Genomic DNA, 21,967 nt, shown 5'->3' on the forward strand with positions numbered 1-21,967 from the left:
CTGGGCTTTATTTAGTAGCATCTCCAATTGCTTTCATAATGCTTGTGACAGTGCAGCATCTTACATTTCCATAAACATGGGACTCAGTACAGAAAAGCATTCACTAATACAGCAAAATCCTTGTTTAAATTAACTATTCACTAACATCCACAACTATGCCTCAGTCCCACATGAATTTCCAAGGGTAAAATCATACAGAATCAGGACTGGCACTAGCTTGCTGGTTCTAAAAAGAACTGTATTATTGGATTGCTTGACAATCTTCAACACACTTTTAAATACTGTAGACTAGTTAGGTTCACTCCTGCCCCTTTCTCCAAACTCCAGGGAGTTCCAGGGACTCTGAAGCCAGAGACCCTCTAAACCCAGTCTAAATGTCTTTCACTGGGTTTCCATCCATTTGTTCTCATGCCAATGTTGTTGGTTACCTCACTTACCTACCTTAACGGAAGTTTTCCACATCTACTCAGCTGTCTCAAGACAGGCCCCCAGTTTCATTGACTATCTGTAAAAATGTTGTCTACCTATTCCAGTTTTAAGTCATCTTTTTTTGTATGTGGTGACCAGAATTGGACAGTCTTGATTACAGACCTGGGTCTTAGCAGTGTCTTCTAAAACCAGAATGAATGCTGGGGTCTACAACACATTTGCCTTTTATATCTACACTATATTGGTTGCTCAATCCCGCAAGAGAAACTAATATGCCAAGGCTTTGCTTTCATCAGTTGCAAGTGACAGAAAAATTTATCAGCCCCCAATGCAAAACTGCGCACTTAGTATTATTACATTACATCCTTTTCTATTACTCCTCAAGGTCATCCAGTTCTTCCTGTATGTGAGCTCCCTCCCTCTTTGTACTGAAGGTGGCTTCCAACCTTTGCTCACTTGCAGATTTCATTAGAATTCTTTTAACAACCACAAACTTCTTAACCCTCGCTGGGTGACACAGCATCATAGGTTATCTGCTTTGTGAAAGTCCCTTCACAGCTCCCGTTATGCTCTCATTTTCCATTTCCCTCTGGACAGACTGTCAACTTTTATTTACTTGTTTATTTTTAAATGATTAACTATTTTCATACACTGACTATTTTGTCTGCAACGGAGGAGTTTTTCCTCTTCAGAGGCATTTTTGCTGTCTCTCACAAAGCTGCAGGTGGCATTGCTTGTTTTAAATATTTACACATTAGAAACACAAAATGCTTTAAACCGATGTATCAATTACATTGCTTTCACTTGCACAGAGAATTCAGAGACAGAGTACTGCTCTGAAGATGATACAGTCAAGCCAAACAATTAGCTATTTATAGATACATATATAAAATGAGTTCTAAAAATGAAAGTAGGCATATTTAGGACATGTCAACGGTATTCAATAAGAACACTCATTAGGAATCTAACTTGAGTTGGAATGATGTTAAAGCAATTTCAAACAGTAAAAAAAAAAGAAAAATATATTTACAGGACACTACTCATAAGGGTTTTAAAAAAATACACTCATAAGTAATTCCTCACCAAGAGTTCTCTTTTTCCTCAAAGGAATGTCTCCCTGCTTTATTAGTTTCTCTGCTAAAGGAGCAGTTGCAGCATCAATTTAGTTGCTTAAGCAGAGTCAGACAGTCAGGCTTGGATTGCCAAGTATATTGCACCTTCAAACTCATCCACAACCCTGTTCTAGAAGTATCGCAACTACATCTACTCATCTTTGCTTTTCTTAATTTCTCAAGTCATGCTACAAATTTAGGTGCAGATTCCAAGCAGCAGCACCAGGAGTTTCTGCATTTAACAGCTAGGCTATGCACATTCCTTATTAAAATTTAAGGCATATGTGGGTTTCTCTAAATGAAAAAAAAAAATAAATTAGAAGTTTGCAAGAATTCTTTCTTCTTAAAGTCCCTGTTAAAACTGGATATTGAAAGGGGAACTTCTCCTCCTTTGCCTGCCTGAAATACAGCCTGTGATCATGGTTCATGAAATGCAATCAACAACATGAGGTCCCACAAGTTTCTTTCGCACAGAATTTGTGTGTGGTTTGGCCTCAGGTTCCCAACAAACTCATACTCTCCAATGTTCAGGAATTCATATGATTCCTATTAAAACACAGGCAACAATATTTCACAACCTCAATAGTTTTTCTTTAAAAACAATGTATAATGTGGCATTAGTATTTGACAGTCTCAGTAGTTATACTATTCTTACAACTTCCAAAGTAAGTGTGGGCTGCTTCTATACATCAGGGATTCCAGGCTGAAAACTTCATCAGCTGCAGCAGCATACAGTTTCTAAATAGCTGTCCCACTAACCTAGTTACATGCCCAAAATCAAGCAGAAGTTTGATCCAAATGCCACTGGTAACACTGCCCTGTCATCTGGATTAAAGCTACAGGATATACTGAGATTTCGTGATCGAAACACATGCATGAAAATCCACTTGTATACGTGTCAGTTAGGTGCCTGGCATTCTTTTTTCTTCTCTTTCTCTACCTCCAAGAGAATTTCCTTCCCTGGACTCTTACATAAAAGATACAGTCATATCCTTCTCTACTACTCTCATTTCTACTTTCCCCTACCTGCCTTCCACAACACAATGCATCTTGTACACCTATTCCCTCCATCTCTCTACAGTATCTAAGAAACACTATGGCAGGGAATCAGGTGTGCTCCAGAAGGTGTGCGTTGACTGAAAAGATGCTTGCAAACATGAGCCTGGGTGCCTAAGACTGGTGGATTACTGTGCAGCTGAGCCAACAAAACAGCTGGTCGCTGAGGCAAGAATCAGTTCCCAACTCCCTGACATCCACTCTGTGCCATTATGAATGAGTCCAGCAGGCACAAAGGTGGACACCAAAAACATGGTAATGAACATGACCTGCCACCTTGCTTAACTGTGAACTGTATCCCCTTACTCAGCCCTGTGGAACCATGCCCTAAGACTGCAGGCATGAGGCAGCATGGCCCTGCAAGGAAGCAGCACCAACTCTCCATTCATTTCGTGTGTCCCCCTTGTGTGCTGACAAAGCTCTCTGCATGGCTGTGTAATTAATTCACCCATTTCAGCCACCTTCTTTTTCAGACAGATCAGTTTTCCAAGCTGGTTCACTAAATGTCTGTACTGTGTCCATGCCATGCAAGGAAAAATGGGCACTGCAGTGCCAGGAGGCTCAGTGCTGAGTGGGACTTTTCCCTTAGCAATGCCATCTATAAATTTTCACATTACTTAAGAGGCAGTTGGTGTTTTCAACACCCGTTCAGAGCATCTGCTTTATGCCAAACCTTGGTCCTGCAAGAGGACCAATAATCATTTTCCCTGACAAAAGAATAAACGTAGATTCAAGCAATGACTGCAAGTTACAATCGTGCAACCAGACATCTTCACTGGGCAAGAAAAACTTGACCTTACCTTAACGCTCTCTTCCTTTGGAGCAATCGTGAAGGTTTAAATCTGACTGAGTTTTCTTTGTCAAAATCTGTGAAATGAAAAAAAAAAAACACAGCATAGTGAAGATGTTTTAATGAACAGGGAACTTTTACTCTCCAATCATAGTCCTTTTCCACTGGAAAAGATGGTGCAAAGGCCTTCCCTCTAGTCAAAGGAGCATAATCTGGCATGTCCAAGATGGTGATAAACCAAAGCCTTGGAAAAATGAGTACAGGCAGTAAACATGTCAAAAGCATCAACACTTTATGGAACTGCCATATTCTAATCCCAGTATTCATGGCATAGCACTGCAGCCTGAGGCTATCATTTAAACTCCTTGACTCAGTTTCCCAGCTTATAAAATGGGCAGCAGATGTATTTATGAAGCACTCTGCAAATAAGAAATGCTGCAAGCAGCAAGAGCCTTTTTGGCTGCAGCCTAGCAATACTATAAAAACTGCATATTCACTGCAGAAGTCAGAGATGCCCAGCTGAGGATCTGTTGCAACAACAGTATTATGCCATCCATGACAGAAATATTTCTGAAGGTTGTCTACTGTTTAGAAGCTCCCTTTTTTTTCTCATAGCCTTAGAACATGCTTACTTTCAGAGGGGAGTACCTGCTTACACTGAGAGCAAAACTGTGTCAGATGCAGCCTTATGTTCAAAAAGTATGTATTACAAAGCCACTAGGTTCCCAAACCTGTGTGAACCATAACAAGCAATGGACAATCTCCCCTCTCCCCCCAGATTTAACGTTTTCATTTCTGCAGTCAAGAGCATCATCATCAGGTCTAAACAATGAACAGTGGCAAGGAGGACCGGTGCTCCAAGTACCAGGTCCCTCCATTAAACAATGAGGACACCATTAAGAGACCTCAGAGAACTACTAGTCAGGAAGCAGAGGAGCACCTGGTCTGTGACTGCTATTGAAAAACACACGAAGCTACTATTAATTTACTCCCAATGGGAAAATTGCCTTCTGTCCCCATCCATATTAAGTCAACTACCCCAGGACCCTAAATTAATAAACAGTCACTGATGCAGTGTTCATTTTATTTTTCAAGGCAGACCTGAATATTACATGATCTGGACTTTAGAACGATTCAAAAGCAGCAACATCCCTTCTACTCTACCCCAGAGCTGAGATTTAACTATTTCAAAGAAGAGTTAACTGGTAAAAAAACACTTTTTGCTTATACAAAATATGTTAAAATCTAGGTAGGATGTATCTTTCTGTTGCAGAAAGGGTTTAATGAAACTTATTATAGCTGACAACATGGGTCTTAATTTGGCGAATGTATCTTTTGTCTGCCTCTCAAAACTTTTCACCTTCCTCTTTTCTGCTTCTTTCTGACACCTCTCCAGGTAAACATTTAAAAAAAAAAAAAGGAGTAAAATAAAAAAGACCATTTTAACAGCTTGATAAAGAGGTTTAAAATATGCAAAAAGGCATTTTTTTAGGCATCTGCTACAAGTCACTGCAGATTTCAAGCAGCTTTGCTAATAGCATTCTTCATCTTTAATAGGCAACTTTTTCCTGTTTTTTTTCTCTTTCCAAGTAAATGGAGAATAAAGCACGCCGATTACACAGAAACATCTTGACAGACCAAACCAGAATATTATAAGAAAAACAGTATGGATGGTATATGAATCATTGTATTTTACACGACAACATTAAAAAGAATACTCCATGACATAAGTATCCTCTAAAGAGGCCAGATTTACATTACTGTAAGAAGAGTAGGCAGTAACTAAAAAAGCCCAGCTCAGTATCAGCTTAGCTAATCAGAACCAGGCATATCTTAAATTTATAGCCATTCTAACAGGATATAACCCATCCTATAGTTTTTGGCACTAAAACAGCTGTCCACCATGAAAACCACAAGTAGACCACAGAGAAATTCTCCCTACCCTAGCCAAAACTGGAGAGGGGATATGAGAAGGGAAGAAAGTAGCTTTTGTTGCTTTGCTGGGAGAAGGGAGGAAGAAGGGCTGCTAAGAGGGGGCACACAAGCTGTTCTGACTCCTGCTACCCTTTAAACACATTCAATAACAGTCATACATACCACAGGTATAATGCCTCAAAAACATCTTAAAACTTTGCTGTATTTCACAGGGGCAAGTTCCTCTCTTGCCTGCCCCCCCCCCCCCCCCCCGCCTCAAACCCAACCAGACAATTATATTCTGTTATGCAGTTTTGATATTTTATGTATTTCCTCCTGTTCAAATTAAACCCCATGTGGGAGGATTAAAGTCCAATAAAACTTACTTACTACAATATAGAAGTCTTAAATACAAACACAGGAGAAAAAGTAAAACAAATCTGCTTAAAAAGAAAATAGATATGCCCACAAAAGAAATACCAGTTTAACACAGTCTTAATTCAATGGTTAATTTAAAGAAGAAAACTCACCCTCACAGTACCTGATATAGAGAAGGAAAATTTTTGCAACAGCATTTTGTTCCTTCTTTCATTGAAGAATTCTAAACATGCTCATAACCACATTAAAACAATTTTAAATATTTGCATTTAAAATTAGGAGTGTATTTACTGAAGTGTAAATCAAACTTGCTCACAACTTTAACCATTTGTTCAGTCTAGTTCCCCTCCCTCTTAGGTACAAACTACCAGATAAAACCACTATACATAATTTAATACATAGGAAATTTAAAATGTTGAATTTAAGAAAAAAGCAGTAGATGCACCCTTCCAGTGTTACTTAGTATATTTAAAGGCCCTAAATCAGCTGCAAGCTAAGCTAATTAAAAGATCCATCTAATCGGATCTTTCAAAAGTGTCCTTTAGGAAATAATGAAATAGCCTAGGTGACTAGCTGCATACCGATTGCTAAAGTAGCTAATGTAGCTGCAGAAGATCCAGTCAAACAATATTTACACATGCACGTGTATATATATATATATGAGAGAGATTAAACACACACAAATGAACTGCATTTTCTTCCATCTACCTGGAACTCTTACCTTGCTCCTCAGAGTATTTAACATTTCCCAAATAGCTGGAGATCCAAGGATTTCTGAACATGGTTGCACAAACAAAGGATTCGGCAAAGAGAAACTACAATAGCAGCTAATTCTCAACCAGCCACAGCCCTAGGCCTGTCTTAGCAATATCGTGTAGAGATTTTTCATAGCACAGGACTGGAGCTGTCAGGCTATCGCGTCCCAGGGAGTACAGTAAATGCATAGCAATAGGCTGCAAGCTGGAGCAGCTCAAGCCAGTAATCAGATTACAAACAGAAATTAGGCACATGAATGCTAAAACAGATTGGGCAGTGGTGATTGGGAGATTTATAATATTACCACTTCAAAGATCCAGCCAAATCACACATTATATTCCTGCAAAATGAATGCAGAACCCCTAAATCCTCATATTAAAAAAAAAAAAAGAAAAAACCCTCTGAAACGAGGAATAATTTCTTCGTATCTCTAATCAGGATAAACTGCAATACTTGCTCAAGAAAAACAGCATCCAGACTGCCAAAAAAATGGACTCTGTTAATCATATCATTATGCTAAACGTTTTGCCTAACTATTAGTTGGAACGTTTAAAACAGACAAGATTTATGGATAACATATGAGAAAAATTACTGGTGGGGGTGGGGATTTAAGAACAGACACCACAGCTCCAAATATTTTAATCTGAGACAGAAGGTGTAAAATTGCACAAAAGCACTGTCTAGCTACCATTTTTTTTTTATTAAACAGATTTGATGGATTTTGGATTGAAGAGTCAGAACCCTTTATAGTTCATTTTGAAAGTCTGGAAGTATTTGTTAGAAATGCTGCAATAACCCTAGCTCAGTCTTCCATACTGAACTACCTGATCATCTAACACACAGAGACATAAAGAAGCATTAAATAGGTGACCGAAACAGGTCCATGCACTTAACCCCATCCAACCAAAGGCAGCAATTGCCAACTAGCTTCCCTTCAACAGACTTCTTCCCTTCAAAAAGATTTCAACTAGTATCAGCAGAAAACTCACCACAAGGCTGAGGTTGTTAGGGCCATGAAAAGGTAGCCTAGAAACACAAGACTGAGGTTCTTGACCTTTCTTACCTATTTTTATGATACCTGGTAGAACAGGATTCTGATCCATGCTGGGAACCTCTATGTACATGCAAAATACAAGCAATGATGCTGTGAAACAGGCTGCTTAACCACAAGTGAAAAATATAATCTATCAAAAACCTATTAATTTCTCTTGGCTCACCATGAAGTTGTATTTAGTCTCTCTAGGTCATCAAAACACTGTTTTTCATGCTAACAAGTTCTTGCAATGGACAGAAGACTATGCAGTCCATCTTGTCTAATGCCCCTGCTATTTGTAGTCATTTATTTATTTTTAAACATGAATAATGTTGGAGTCACCTTAACCGAAGCACCTTTTATTAGCTGATCTTTCAACAGTCCAGAGCAACCTGGAACGAGAGTCACCCAACACAAGGAACATGGCATTGAAGACTCTGACTCACCAAGTTACATCCTTTGTTCAGAAAGATTTGATGGTACGTACCACATTTTTTAATTTGCCCGTAACCTTACCGGCTCTTGTGTTTCATTCTAACCACTTCACAGCACTACCCATAGAACACAAACTGAACACTGCTGTGCTCTCTTGATCAGCTGTGAAAGCCTACATGTACTCAAGCCTAGTACATACAAAAGCAGTAACAAATAGTGTAATCTGTTAACACTGGTCCAAACTTGCCAATAACCTGAAAATGCGCTTTATGGCCTAGACATAAGTGCAGGTGTGCTTGAAACACAAAAACGAGACAGTGCAGAAATAACAAAGAAGCTGGTAGAAATCGCTAATGGGGACATTCTGGATCAGTATCTGTTTGGGTGGGTGTATCAATAAAAGAGAGGCCTAGTTCTGAAAAGATCCCTTCTTTCCAAATCCTGCATGTGTGAAGACTGCTTACTTGGTCTTGTGAATAGAAGTATTATTACCTAGAGCATTTTTAAGCACCTGTAACTCATCTGGTACACAGTAAGAAAGAGAACTGTTTCTTATAAAATGCAGATAAATAACACTCATTTGATAAATCTTGGGGCTGCAAGGTTGAAGAAGTTAGACTTGACAGCTGAGTTGATGCAATAGCTCATGGCTGCCAAGAAAGACAGTCCTACCCATTTCTCTCTGCAGGAGCTCTGCTACGTCCTCTCTCCTAGTGACCTAGTCAGATGACTAAACTGGTAGTAAATATTCCGTTTTATTTTTGCTGGGTATGATTTTTCAGGAGGTGCCAGAACAAAGAAAAAGGCACAGGATCTTATGATCAGGAAAGGGATCAACCCTTCTGGCTAACAAAGGAGGTGAGCTCAGCTCAATTGTCATCCCTGTGTCTGGCAATGTCGCACATGACAGAGAGGAGGGGTGTATTTGTATTTGTGGAGTGAGGGGTCAGGATCCCACATTCCTCTGCTGTATATCACCTCCAACATTTTGTCCTCAGCAGGCTCATGGTGAAAGAGGTGCAGAAGATAAAGGCACACAGAGCTGCAGAAAGACAGAAAAACTCTATAGAGTGCCTTTCACAAATGTGTGTACTTTAAATGGGTTCTTGCTTCTGCTGTTCAAATTCTACTTGCAGAACACATTAAGAAGTCACTTTCTCCAACAGCTCTAGCTACCACCTAGGAAGGAATACTTGCGATAGGCTTTGGTGCAAGTAAGACTTTCCTACTATTTACAGCTGGCAGGTCAAGATACAGGGGCCATCTCATGGGATCAAAGAGAATTATTATAGAGGAAAGTAAAATATCCAATACAACAGCAACATCAAGGTTTCACAGAAAAACCTACCCAATACTCTACAGTTTGGCTTCAAGCTCTCTTCATGTTAGGTTGAAAGGTGATCACCAGTCACTGCTCTTTGCATGGTATCTATGAATTCACATTAATGTCACTGCTGTTAATACTGAAACTGTGCTACTGTGCAGAATCTGTGACCCCAGAGTTTGTTCAGTGTCTCTTCAAGACCAGGGGTATGTGCCAACACTGCTTCCAGCATTAAAACTCTTAAAGCCATGAGATGCTGGAGCCTTAGGATATTACATCAATGCTACGCACTTCACACAGATCATTGCAAAGATACAACTGTAGGTAACTAACAACTTCTCTCCCTCCTTTCCATCAAAATGGGACCACCTACTGCAAGATGGGCCTCTGTGCTGTTGCTTAACCAGCTTTGGCAGTGGAGAAGACACCTTGGTAAAACAGTAAGTCAGCAGGGTGAAGCAATGATATAAAGAAAAGAAGCCTTAGATTTAGTTTTTTTATGCTTGTTTGGAAACAGCAGGTTTAAGAGCAAGTCTTTCCCAAAAGAAAATAAATCCATCTCCAAATACTTGATGAGGTAAGGAAGAAGAGTATTTTGTCCTTCAAAGAGATCCAGTCTCCAGGACTTAGAAGTATGCTCAGCCAAACTATGTTATCAAGGCTGTGTTACAAATCGGTAGTAATGTTCTTGTCCTCCTCTGCCATCATTAATTCTTGAGCATTAGCAGCCTCCAACATAAGCAAACAAAGAGAGAACAACAGTTCAGCCCTTAGAAAGGGGGGCAGCCCAGCTGGAAGTTAAGTCTGCAGTCATCTGGGCAAAGAGCTAGAGGTTAAGCATGCATACATTTCAAATCTGAGACTGCTCATGAAAGACCAACTGGCAGTTAAATGCTGTTCTGAAGCTTCCCACAGGAAGAGAAGGAAAATATCTTCCTTTTTTCTGGCAAAACTAATCACTGTAATCAAAGCTGGACTTTAAACAGCTTGCAAAACTGTCCCAACTTACAGGGCTGCCAACCCCAAAGCACTGAAGAGTTATGAATCAGGTCCCACCAAGATGAAGTCTTTTTCTTTCTTAATTTTGATTGCTTACGAATTTATATTTAGAATTGTTCCTCTGTGATAAGGAGAACTAGATACTTTGTTGTGACTTGCAGTTATTATAAAAACAAAAATCAAAGAAGGCCATGACAGCTGTTTGAAGAAAGCCTAAAAATAAAAAGAGATCAAGAATGCAGAGGAAAGAAAACCCACAGTGACTACAAAGAAACTTTTAACAAATACGCTAGTTCGGTAAGCAGGAGTCTGAGTAGCACAGAAAACTGAGATGATCTGTAAGTAAGATGATGAAATCATATTTTCATTCACAATTCATGGGTAGAGATCTAAAAGGAGCTCATGAATTTTATTTCACTGCTCCTCTTCTGGACAAGGACAGCACCCTTGGAACAGCAAGTCAAAACAAGCTGTGCCAAGATCTGAGATGCTGTGGATGATCACAGGAATGAAGGTCAGAAGAGAGGGCTAAACCAGACCATTCTCTTCCATCACTCCATCTGACCTGCCTTCCCAGCCTCCAGGCTACTTGCCCACACCAAGCCGCCCTGTCAGTTTTTGGCACGAAGGCACATGTTTCCAAAGTTAAGTGGCAAGGCACTAGAAGAGCCTCCCTTTTCTTATTTCCTCTTCCTCCTACACTCCAGCAATTTCTGCCAAGGTGTTCAAGAAATAATTTAGCCCAAAGCTAAAGGACAGGTCAAAAGTCTAACAGATTACTTCATTAGTATAATAACTTGACAGAAAGTCATTGTCTCAAGTCATGTTCAAGTGTCTTCGCTTGCAAACACAGTATGTATTCTGGGCTGGCAATGCCAGTGAGTTTTGTCTTCTCCATCCAAACCCCACGTACATGGGCAAGTGATATTCTTATTTCCTAAACGGAGGTCATGTGTATGGACTTTTAAACTAGGATAAAGTTTCCTGATATGGTATCATCCCTCCAGTGGAAAGCAAACATAATCCTTCTCACTTTGCTTTTTTTCTCCCCCCACCCCGCCCCTACTCCCACTGTGCAACAGTTCTCAAATAATGATCCTGCCAAGAAGATTTCTGTTCGGCTAGTGATTAGGTTTTGGACAAATCTTCAGATAAGCTTCAGCACTGCATTGCCAGTGTGGTGTACTTTAAAACAGGTCATTCAAGAAGAGATCAAAAAAGCTGATTAGTAAGTGTTATAAAGGGAACTAGTTTTTTAGTACAAGATGACAAATGTGTTAAAAGAATATGGATGGTCTTTTTCTACTGGTTATTTACTCATGTGCTCTGGGAAAAGGAAGAACAACAGGTATTTTTCCACGCACACTAAAAAAACCTTTCAGTTTCCAGATTACTATTGCAGATTTGAAGAAATCTTGCTCATGTCATTAATTTTAGCAATGAATTGCTCCTAAAAGGAGATTTTTTGGTACCTTTCAATCTTACAACACATTTTCAGAATAAGGAACATGAAGGTAACGTCCCCTGACATTCCTACATCTCATATCACTGTTCACAAAACTGTACAGCAAGACTAGCATAATTAAAAGACCTTCAAGGTTTTCCTCTTTAGAAGTAGGATCAGTCTAGACTAGCTTCTTAAAGGAAGTTCAAAGGCCACATGCCCCTCTCACATGTGGTAACCAGATATACCAGCAAGGCACATTATCCAAACTGACTCAGACCTATTTGTCTGTGGGCCTGAAACAGTAACAGAAGGTGTCAGGTGTGCACAGGGCCAGGGTTAGACATCAACTGAGCAAATGGCCAGAAACAAGGACAAGGCACAAATTTATCTCCCAGCAGTATATACCATTTAAATGATTAAACAGCCCAAGGACTTTGAGGAGACATGGGTTTTACCTAGCAAAACAGTATCTGAGAGCATTTCACACCATGGTTCACTGTAAAGCAGCTGCAGTTCAGATTGTGAAGGCACTGGGTTAGCCATGGCTCCATGGACATCCTTCACTGAAGTCATGATACAAGCAGCAGCTTCTTCTTTACTGCTGCAGTGAACGAGAGCTTTGCTGCTGCAACAACTGAGGGCTTAAACCACTGTTGGAAGAGACTGTCTGCAAAACTCCTGTCCTCCAAACAAGTGGCTAGGGTTTCTAGGATGGGTTGCCCCATCTTCTGACACTTCTAGTTTCTTCAGACTCCATAAAACCTTCAATCAGAGTGCAATACAACCAGCACAAAGCTGTCCCCTTGCCTGGAACAGCAAGTGGCCCCATGCAGTTCAGCAACACAAAAAGCCTGGCCACGCTACTAAGTTTTCTCCCAGGTGCTCTGGAACACCTCTGCTCCGCTATCTCTGCACACATGTAAAAGCCCAATAAGGGAGCAGAGAGAGGCACACATACCACAAGGAAGAATTTATAACAAAGTCTTTGGCTCTTCGCGATAGTCATCTAAGGAAACATCAATTTTGTTTACCACTGTGATGTGACATTTCACAGGCCACATCATATCCCTGCATACTTACCTTAAAATATAACTGTCATTTTTAAGCCTCAGGCAGACAGCAACCTTGCAGACAACAAATCTATGACCCCAGCTCCCAACCTGTTTATAGCATGTTACAATGCTTTCTCAGAAAATTAAATATTTAGTAAAAGAACTAAAGAAAAGGCATGTGCTTTATTCAATAGCTGATGGTCAAGGTAGGACAGCTCAACTACAAGTACTGTCACTGAAAATAATGTCACTATTAAAAAAACCACATGTACTAGGCTTAATTTGCATCCAGCATTGCTAAGCAAAAATTCATGAGGAAAGAAAATCTGGTTAGCCCAGTGATGCTGCAGTTCTGGAGCATGTTCTCTAGAGAGCAGGTTTATATTCATAGCAGCCACAGCCTTTTCTCTTTATTGCCCTCATAGATTTCCAAGGCCCCTGCAAAAATCACAAACATGTCTGATGCTCAGGAAGGTACCAATCACTAATAGCAACTTAATCACAAGTCAGATCTGAAGAGCTTTCCCAGAGCTGCCCAGGAAAGATTGTACAGCATCTGCCTTGTACCGTACTTGTATAAATCTATGAGGATTTTACTAAAGGAAAAACACGCAGACTTTTTTTTTATTTTACAGCCTTCTCCCATGTGAAAGTCAGTTTTGACGAGGTGGGTGTGAAGTAACCTAGTCAAGGCCTGGTCTGCACACAGGCAGTGGGTGCCAATATTCCCCTTCTCCTGGGAGTAGGATCATGGCTTTATCCACTAACAGTCAGTCTTCCAATAAAGGGCATAAAACTGCATAAGAAGAGAGAAGAAACAAGTCCTGAAGTCATACTAAAAAAAAAAAACAAACAACCAAAACCAATTCCTCTTAGTTCAGGTGTGTTTCTGAAACCAGGCAGCACAAGGAATGGAAACACACTTCTTAGCAAAGGCCACTGCAAAGTGTTCCAGTATACGGAATGCCAGCGTGAACTGGCATCCTAATGTTATAACCAAGCACATGAAAAATACATCAGGAAAGAGAACTACAGTTATTAACATTTACACAAGAGGATTTTATTTTTTAAAGCCATCTCTAGGAAAATTCTTGCTGTTTGCCAAGCAGAGTTCAGCCTCTCTGACAGCTGGGCTCAGACAGCACGCTGTCAGCGCCGCAGTACTGGGTCGTATCTCCCGGGGTCTGGGCTGGATCTGTTCTGGGCTGCGCGCTTTCCGCCGCCATCCAGCATGTTCTGTCCCCAGACACCGCTGCCGCAGCTTGCCTAATAAGGCCACACGCAAGTTGACTGGCTGGCTTATAGGTCACCCCGTGTTTACCTTGCGAGCCGGCAGCGCAGCAGCGGCTGGAGCCTACCTACCCCTTTGGCAGGCGGAAGGGGCTCGGCCAGCCCTTCTCAACAGCTGTGCCACCACTCTGCCATCTCTGCGCTTGCAGAGCCATGGGAATCTCAGCAGATCAGTGCTGGTCAGAAGCTCTCGCTACTCCTACGTGAGAGGTTAAGCTCAGCCAACAGCTCACAGCTGAGGGAGACATACTTCAGTTTCACCACAGGCAGCATGAAACTGCCTTGAGTTCAGGTACAGTTTTCACCACAGCACATTTTTAGGACCACTAGACTGAAAAAATAATCAGGTTTCTCACTGCATGAATTGCTTGAAAGTAGGCCAGCAGTGCAGGTATAAACAGACACCTTCGCAGCTCCAAGACAGCAGACAGGTACTTGTCAAACACCAGAACCAAGTGAAATAGATGAAAGCAAGGTACAGATACTCATTTGAACACTACTATTTAATTATTTAACACTCTTGATCAGTTATGGTGATATTCACTGCAATTCAGACAGATGGCTTCAAAAGTAATGATCTACTCTCCCCAAAATAGCTGTCTGGCAAAAAAACCTGCTTCCGCTGCTTGCTGCCTCTCTTGTGGTTCAGACTAGTTTTTCCTTTATACCTTTCCCAAGGTAATTTCAAGATGCTAGATTTGGGCACCATCCTATCCTCTTTCCCAGCACAGAGTCTGCAAGGAAAGCCACGAGACTGCTCTGTGGTTAGAGCCGGCAGACAGAGGATAGCAGCATGGGTCACCTCCTCCCACAGAGCTGCCAAACCCCCTCCAAGGGGCTGTTCAGAGCAGCTTTTTCCCTACAGGTCAATACAGACAGTGCTTTTCTGTCCTTCATTCCCTCCATGTCTGGCACTGAACAGTAAAATACCAGGACATTTCAGTTATTTGTACCCTGATATTTCTAAAATCTGCATCCCATTTTCTAAGCACTTTGCTGCCTTGAATGAAGCATCCCCAGTGAGCATGCTGCCAGAGGGCTGGCAGAGACTCTTCCTAGTCAGCAGGGACGGGCACAGAGAACACAGGTCTACAGGAGGGCAGTGAAGAACAAACTGAGGATCCTGCTCATTGCCCTGGAAACTTGTAGTTCTTGCATTTTTTAAACTCCGTAACATAGCTCCTTAGTACAAGAAAAACACCACCACCCTGTAAGGCTTAAATACCTACCTAGTACTACCAGATGTCATGATACATTTACCAAACGATTCTCACAGCTAGAAAAATCTCTTAACACACAGGGAGTAAAACTAAACCATGATTATCACCCCACTGAAAGAAACCAAACTACCACAGTTACATCCGGTTCCTGCAATGAACCTGGGTTCACACTATAATAATTAAAAGTGATAGCATATACGGCCAACTCACTCTTTAAATAGTGCATGTTAAAAATACAGCTGGGAATCATGCTGAACAGTTTGTAAGTTTAGTCATTATCATTTTGGGCTCAAGCTGTGCCCAGATGCACAGAGAGATCTTGGCTCAGAACTGCTGGTTTTCTGCTAAAAGTATATTCTCACCCAATATATGCTTCACTAATACAAAGAAATGGGGCGCACACATTCAAAAAAGGGCCAGTCAGACACAATTACACACAAATAGCCCTAAAATAACTCACTTTGTGTCCATTTTGCTTAGATCAGCAGCAGCGCAGTATGCTCTTATGACTATCTAATATCAATAATGAATGCTGTAGGAAACTAAACAACACACTAGTAATGAGATGAACTGGTGCATGTGCATTAGACCCATTAACAGAGTTTTAGGAAGCAGTCAGGATAGCCCTGAACTATGGAAGTCAGTCATACTTCACAGACATCCAAACTGGGATGAACGAAAACCTGTCAGGCTTGCATTACTTGCTAGAAAAAATGACTTCACCCATTTGTTCCTAGTCTCTCAGAATACATGTTGACAAACAAAAAGTACCAGGGGGAACAGTCTCTCCTCTTGGTCAAAAAGTAGAATCTCAATAAACTCAAGCACATCCAGAAAAAGCACCATGACACCCTCAAAGGTGACTGCTTATTTGACACCAGTTAATTTAGGACCGTTTGTGTAACTGCATGCTAGCAAATGCTTTCAAATGCTTTTATGCTTTAGCAGTTTTAATTTCAAATGGGAGATAAAGTAACAGCTGACTTTTCTCCATTCTAACACTCCCATTTTCCATCTTTGCTCACAAACACTAAGAATTCCAAAAGACAGGCTTCAGGAAGAAATTTTTGGGACAGTTTAGAAACACAGCAGTATCTCCTCCACTGTGATAAAGATGGAATAATATGAAAAAAGAATTAACATTTTTTTATCTGCATTCCAAACATCTTAAATGCAAAGGACACCTAAGTGGTAGAGAAGTCACCCTCACGAAGCAACATGCCTTTTTCATTGCTCAGGACAAAGCACAGTTACTGTACTTGGTTACACCTGACTGGTACAGAGCTAGAGAGTGAAGTTCTCACTGAATTCTTCAAGAACAGGGTAGAAAGGGAATTTCAGCAAAATCTATGCATATCAAAGGTGATGCTGAAAGAACAAAGTAATGGCCCACATAAGGCTTCTACCTTAAATCAAGGCTGAAGAATTTTTTCCACACACACTCCCCCAAACAGGCCACTTTCTCCAGTGACTTTACAAGAGTTAACTGCCACCCCAGCCCTTGGTCACAGGAGAGGAAACACATCTACCACGTAATAAACAATTGCGTGCTGCAGGCACATGTTCACTGAGAAGACAGATGGTGTTTCAATGAGGTAACAGGGAGGTGTTCTTCCCCTGGTGTACAGGTGGTCAGTTCAAGCTCAAAAGCAAAACCTCACCACTTTGTTCAAATGAAATGTCGTGAGCAGAGAAAACAGCCTACAAATGAAAGAACAAGGGCAGTTGCTTGGGGAGCCGAGAGGTTTGTTATAGTCCAGCCTCCCTGAGCCACATTGGGAACATACAGAGGACAGCCCCCAAGGCTGGTGCAACCTTGATGTCTGTGTGACAGCTGGGAAGGAACGCTCTGCCACCCCACAGCTTTTACTGCCACATGGGAGGAGCTCAGCTGTGCTTGCCTCAAAGTTCACATGTCTTCCTGAGACTAAAACTGCCATTCTCAGCTCTACTCGTTTTAGTCTCCTAGCTTGCCAATCCCTCTCTTCTGATTTTATTTCTGCTGCCTTCTGCATACCTCCACCTTCCTCCTGTACCCCATTCTATGGGTAATCCGACCTCACCTGTATTCTTCAGTGTTTCCAAATCTACTTCCACTTCTCCCCTGGCTCTTGTCCAGCTCCCCCTGCAGAGTCTCCCATTAGAGATCCAGTCCCATCCCAGTGGCTCTCTTTACTCACTTGACCCCTTCCCCAAACCAAGACACCTTCTTGAGCAGGGTTTTGTTTTTCTTCTCTAGGAGACTTTGGTAAAAGGCTGTCCAACCTAGCAGACTCGATACTTACCCCTTTACTAGGTGAGATCTGCACATGGGAAACTAAGGATGTGCATTTGCAAGAGCTGAACCAACCTGGAGCACACAAAGCTTAACTTCAGCAGCACACTGTGGAGCAGGCACCCCACCGGAGGGTGACGGTGTAAGCGTGCTGATAGCCTTGAACACTATTCTGCAGGTAAATTCCCTTCATCAGTCAACTTGTTTGTCCCATGAATAGGATCAAAGGAATGCTGTGCTGTTTGAAGAGAGGCACTGAGCATGTGTAATGGAAAAAAAGAGACATCCCTTAAAAAAGGGAAAAGACAGGCAGCTTGAACAAATTAGAGTTGGAAAGAATGAAGGACTCCTTAGATGTCTTGATGGTCATTGGTTATTCTAGCAATACACTACCAACCAGTTACAGAAAGGGTGCTGGACTACACCCTTGCAAGACAGGCCTTACAACTCAGGTTTTGGAAATATACCTACAGTAGTATTTGTCTAAAAGTGAGGCAAAACCACTGCTGAGGAACAGTGCATTATCACTGAAATCACAGACATGCACAGTGCAATGCTTCTTAGCCAGGACACGGTGGGACACAGCCCTGGGCCAGGCGATGCTACAAAATCCTCAGTTACTAGGGGCCTGTCATGTGTGAATGCAGTCTAGTCCTGAGCTAAATGTCCAGCTAGCTTAGATGAGGCAGCAATATGTTCAGCTGCTGCAGAGGTCAGAAGGGGCTGCAAAACCCAGCAGGGAAATGGGGCAAGTTTTGCAGCAAGACCTTGCAGTTCCCAGGAACAAGGAGATGTCGCAAGCCTTAGGGAATTTGGGGGTGCATGGACCATGAGAAGCTTCACTGCTAAAATGCCCCATCACCCTCAGAGGCCCCACTGCCACAGCTAAGGCTGGACCCACAATTTGTGATCAAAGCAATAAACAGCAGTTGTACATGAGCTTCAGCACCTTAACAGAGCACACAAGAAATTCACTGAAATGCACCTAGTTTATTGTCAGCTCAGTGCCCTGCTCTAAGAGTCTGCAGAAAGGTATTCTTATGACATGAAAATAGTCCTTCTTCCTACAGCAGGGAGCCTTCAGAAGCCACTTGGGAACTTTATTTTGGCACACCAGCACTATTGGCACATTTACTCTTAAGTTCTATATCGACACTCCACACAAAGGATTCTGAAGTCCAAGCAAGATGCTTGTTTTCCTCACTGGCTTTCTACACCTGGTCTGATTTTTAGAAGTGCTAATGGAAAAACTGAATAAAATAAAGCAGTAGAAAAGCTAGGTAATCCAGCAGTTTCTCTAAATAAATGATTTAAGAATTTGCATTGCACTTCAGCATACACACATCTTGCTTTGACTTAAAAAAATCAAGTTCTTAAATAGTCAAGTAAACAGAAGAAAGCTCAGTCAAGGCTACAATTCAAGACATTTAGACTATCTTGTAAGTGTATTGCTTGCCAATGGCTTTAAGTCAAACTACAGCAGTATTTTAAACTCCCATGGAAAGTATGCCTGCATTAAAACCCAGTACAAGAAACTTAAACATCCTGACAGCATGTGGCCATGCATGAGATCACTGTGAAAAGCTGCAGCATTTTCTTCAGCTCTTTATTTTTGTTTCTGGGGAAGTTTGAAACCATAATCACAGCTTATACCCAAAGTCTAGATGTGAAGATAGCACAGACTGGAGTAAGTCCAGGAGTTGCATTAGGTCACAATATGCAGTAAAACAACAAAATCCTATCCAAGGAGATCCGGACCACTAGAATGCTATTTAATGAAGGCTGAACAATACTAGAGGATTGCTTCTAGAGAGGACACTACATAAGGATTTCACTTGGAAAGCAGAATTTAATTTTTATAGTAAAATTCTCACTTTCATCCCTCAAGGGTATATGTGCGTGTGAAAGTATTCTATTAAACACTTTGGCATATGTAAAAGTTCTCAACTAGTTGGTTTTTTGGGAGCTTTTTGTTTGCCAAGAATTATCTGTATTTCTTGCAAGTCATTATGAGGAACAGTGTGAGAGCATCCAGTTTCTGATATTTCAAGGATCTGAGGGTATGTAAAAACCATCTGCATAGAAACTAGATTTTACAAAGCACTCACAGGAAAAAAGTTTGGTTGGGTGGGGGGTTTTTTAAAGATTTTTTTCATATATTGACTACAAGAAAATGTTCTGTTAGAATAAACACAAAACTCTTCATTGAAAGAGTCTTACTCACCTATCCTATCTTTTGTCCTGTAATTGGGAAGCAAAGAGAAGCCAAAGGCAGGCAGCTTGGTAAGTAACCTTGAAAAATTACTTCCAAACATAGAAAGGCAGGGAAGAGAAAGGAGGAGACTAAGGGATGCCAAGGTGAATCAGCACCAGGAATGGTAGAAATCTACATCAGTGTAGACCACTGCCTTATTTTATTTTAAAAGTCAAGCAGTTGTTTCTCTGTGTTAATGATAAACTGTTAGTTATGCTTTTTTTCTAATGGGTGAAGCGTGCTACTGAGGGTGTACCACATTCACTACTTTGTGGCAAGTATCTTAACAGGAACATCCAGTAACATACATTGTTAAATACTGGAACAAATTTATTCCCCCACCCAATAAAACTTACATTTATTTCCATTTCCTTATCTAAAGTCTTAATTGCTCCTGTTCATAAACATTTTTTCCCTTAATGTCTTAGATTGCAAAGACAATAAACAAGTGTGGGCTCCATACAGGATACTTCAGTTTTCAAGGTTAGGGACTGCAGCAGGACTTTGACTTTCAGTTGCCTTTACTAAAAGATTGGGTTTGGAAAGTAAGATGGTAAGAACTCAGAACAGATACTGAGTCCCATTATGTTGGAATAATAGATATTTATACCCATCTCCATCTACTGGAATTGCTGCAAATACCTTTTTTCCCCTCCCTAATTTTAATCCCATCAAGTGTTATGCCAGTTTATCCTCTCTTTCCAAACTCTGGTAGTAAATGCATCAGGATGGAGTCCTAGAAATACTCTCACTCCAACTTTATAAAGCATGCTGGCTACCTCTGCCATAAATAAAAGCTACTTACACAATGCCCAGCCAATATACCAACAAAGCCTGTATCTGTTAGAACTGAGTCGCCACACTCCATTAAACTCCAGTTAGATTACAGTTTTTCTGTAACTTGTTCCACATCAAAAATTATTTGAATGCCTAGTGCTGCTACTCCTTTTTGGTCAAATTTTAAAACAATATATTACTTTTAGCTTCTAATATTAGCTTCCCTGTGAAATTGCTACACAGAGGCCATACTCAAGCTATCTAATGCCTCAAGCCCAGTCTTAGGGTGACTTGGTGTCCAGCTTAGGTTTTCAGGAAATCTCCTGAGACCCATAAACCAGGTTACTAAAGCAGTACTACTACTACTAAAGTGGTAGCGGTGAAGGGCATTCGCAACTGATTACAGGTAATTTCTTGAAAAATTTGAGAACAAAACACAAAAACCTTGGCTCCAATACTAGCCAGGTAACTGAAGACTTACATGATTGAAGCACCATGTGAAAGGGATATTTTAACATATCTTAATCTTTGAAAGTTTCTGTAAAACTGCCCTCAAGGAAGCAGAGACACAGATATGCCATATCCTAAAACATCAGGGATCATAGAAGATGCTGTGGTCTCTCCCTCAATATATCCTACTTGAGGTTAAACTGCTCCCAACACATGACAACTTTTTTCAAATTGTTGTTTCAGAAGGTTGGAGGAAGCTGTCTTCTGGCAGAGAAAGACAAATGCTAGCACAGCTACACCCCTTTCCTGGCAAGTAATTTATCTAAATTAGATTAAGCTTTTCTGACCTCCTCTAGCATTTGGGTTAAATGCAAGGGTTACCTATCCAGCCCCTGCAGTACTAACAGGACACAGCTGAGTAAACAGCTCTTCTCTCTTAACATACAGCAGTAGGACTCAGAAAAAAACAACAGGCTGGTTCCCGGGACTCCTGACACCACTCAAACAGCATCAATTGTTTCAAGCATTATAATTGATATTGAAAGTCAGTTTTGCATGATAAAGCCAGATACCATAACCCTGAAAGCAATTATTATTATATACAGAAGTTAATTTAGAGGGCATTTGTACAGACAGCCCATTAAAAGAACAAAGTCAGACGAGCAAGTTAGAAGATAGTGACTTCTACTTTAACATGTTTAATCTGACATTGCTTTAACTATAATATTAATCACTTTAGGATACAGCACTACAGAAAAATAGTGAAGAGCTTTAGAAAAAGAGCACCAAGTAGCTTTCCTCTGCTCCCCACAGTGTACAGTCCAATATACATTGACAGTGCATCATCAATGTGTATCGAAACCACATTGATAAAGCATCCTAATTCAAAGCTTAAAAACAGCACATTGCCAACTCTGTTAGCAGCACAAGTAAAGCATCTGTCATTCTGCAAAGCCTTGCAATTGCTTTTTTAGTA

At 40.9% G+C, this 21,967-nt stretch overlaps 1 protein-coding gene across 17 annotated transcripts in view; it reads right to left on the reverse strand.

The window, feature by feature from the left end:
• SVIL (supervillin) overlaps positions 1 to 21,967 on the reverse strand; it is a 146,782-nt gene that overhangs the window by 68,007 nt on the left and 56,808 nt on the right. For 16 of the 17 annotated variants that reach the window (XM_074833194.1, XM_074833172.1, XM_074833208.1 and 13 more), the window contains one exon: positions 3,398 to 3,464. Coding sequence is in view for 13 of the 17 variants with exons in the window: in XM_074833208.1 (XP_074689309.1) it covers positions 3,398 to 3,464 (67 nt within the window). In the remaining 4 variants the exon portion in view is untranslated. Of the gene's footprint in view, positions 1 to 3,397; positions 3,465 to 6,400; positions 6,814 to 21,967 lie in introns of those variants that run through there. The other variant, XM_074833111.1, reaches the window with a different exon arrangement.

Source organism: Strix aluco, chromosome 1 (genome assembly GCF_031877795.1).
Source record: "Strix aluco isolate bStrAlu1 chromosome 1, bStrAlu1.hap1, whole genome shotgun sequence".
Lineage (NCBI taxonomy): Eukaryota > Metazoa > Chordata > Aves > Strigiformes > Strigidae > Strix > Strix aluco.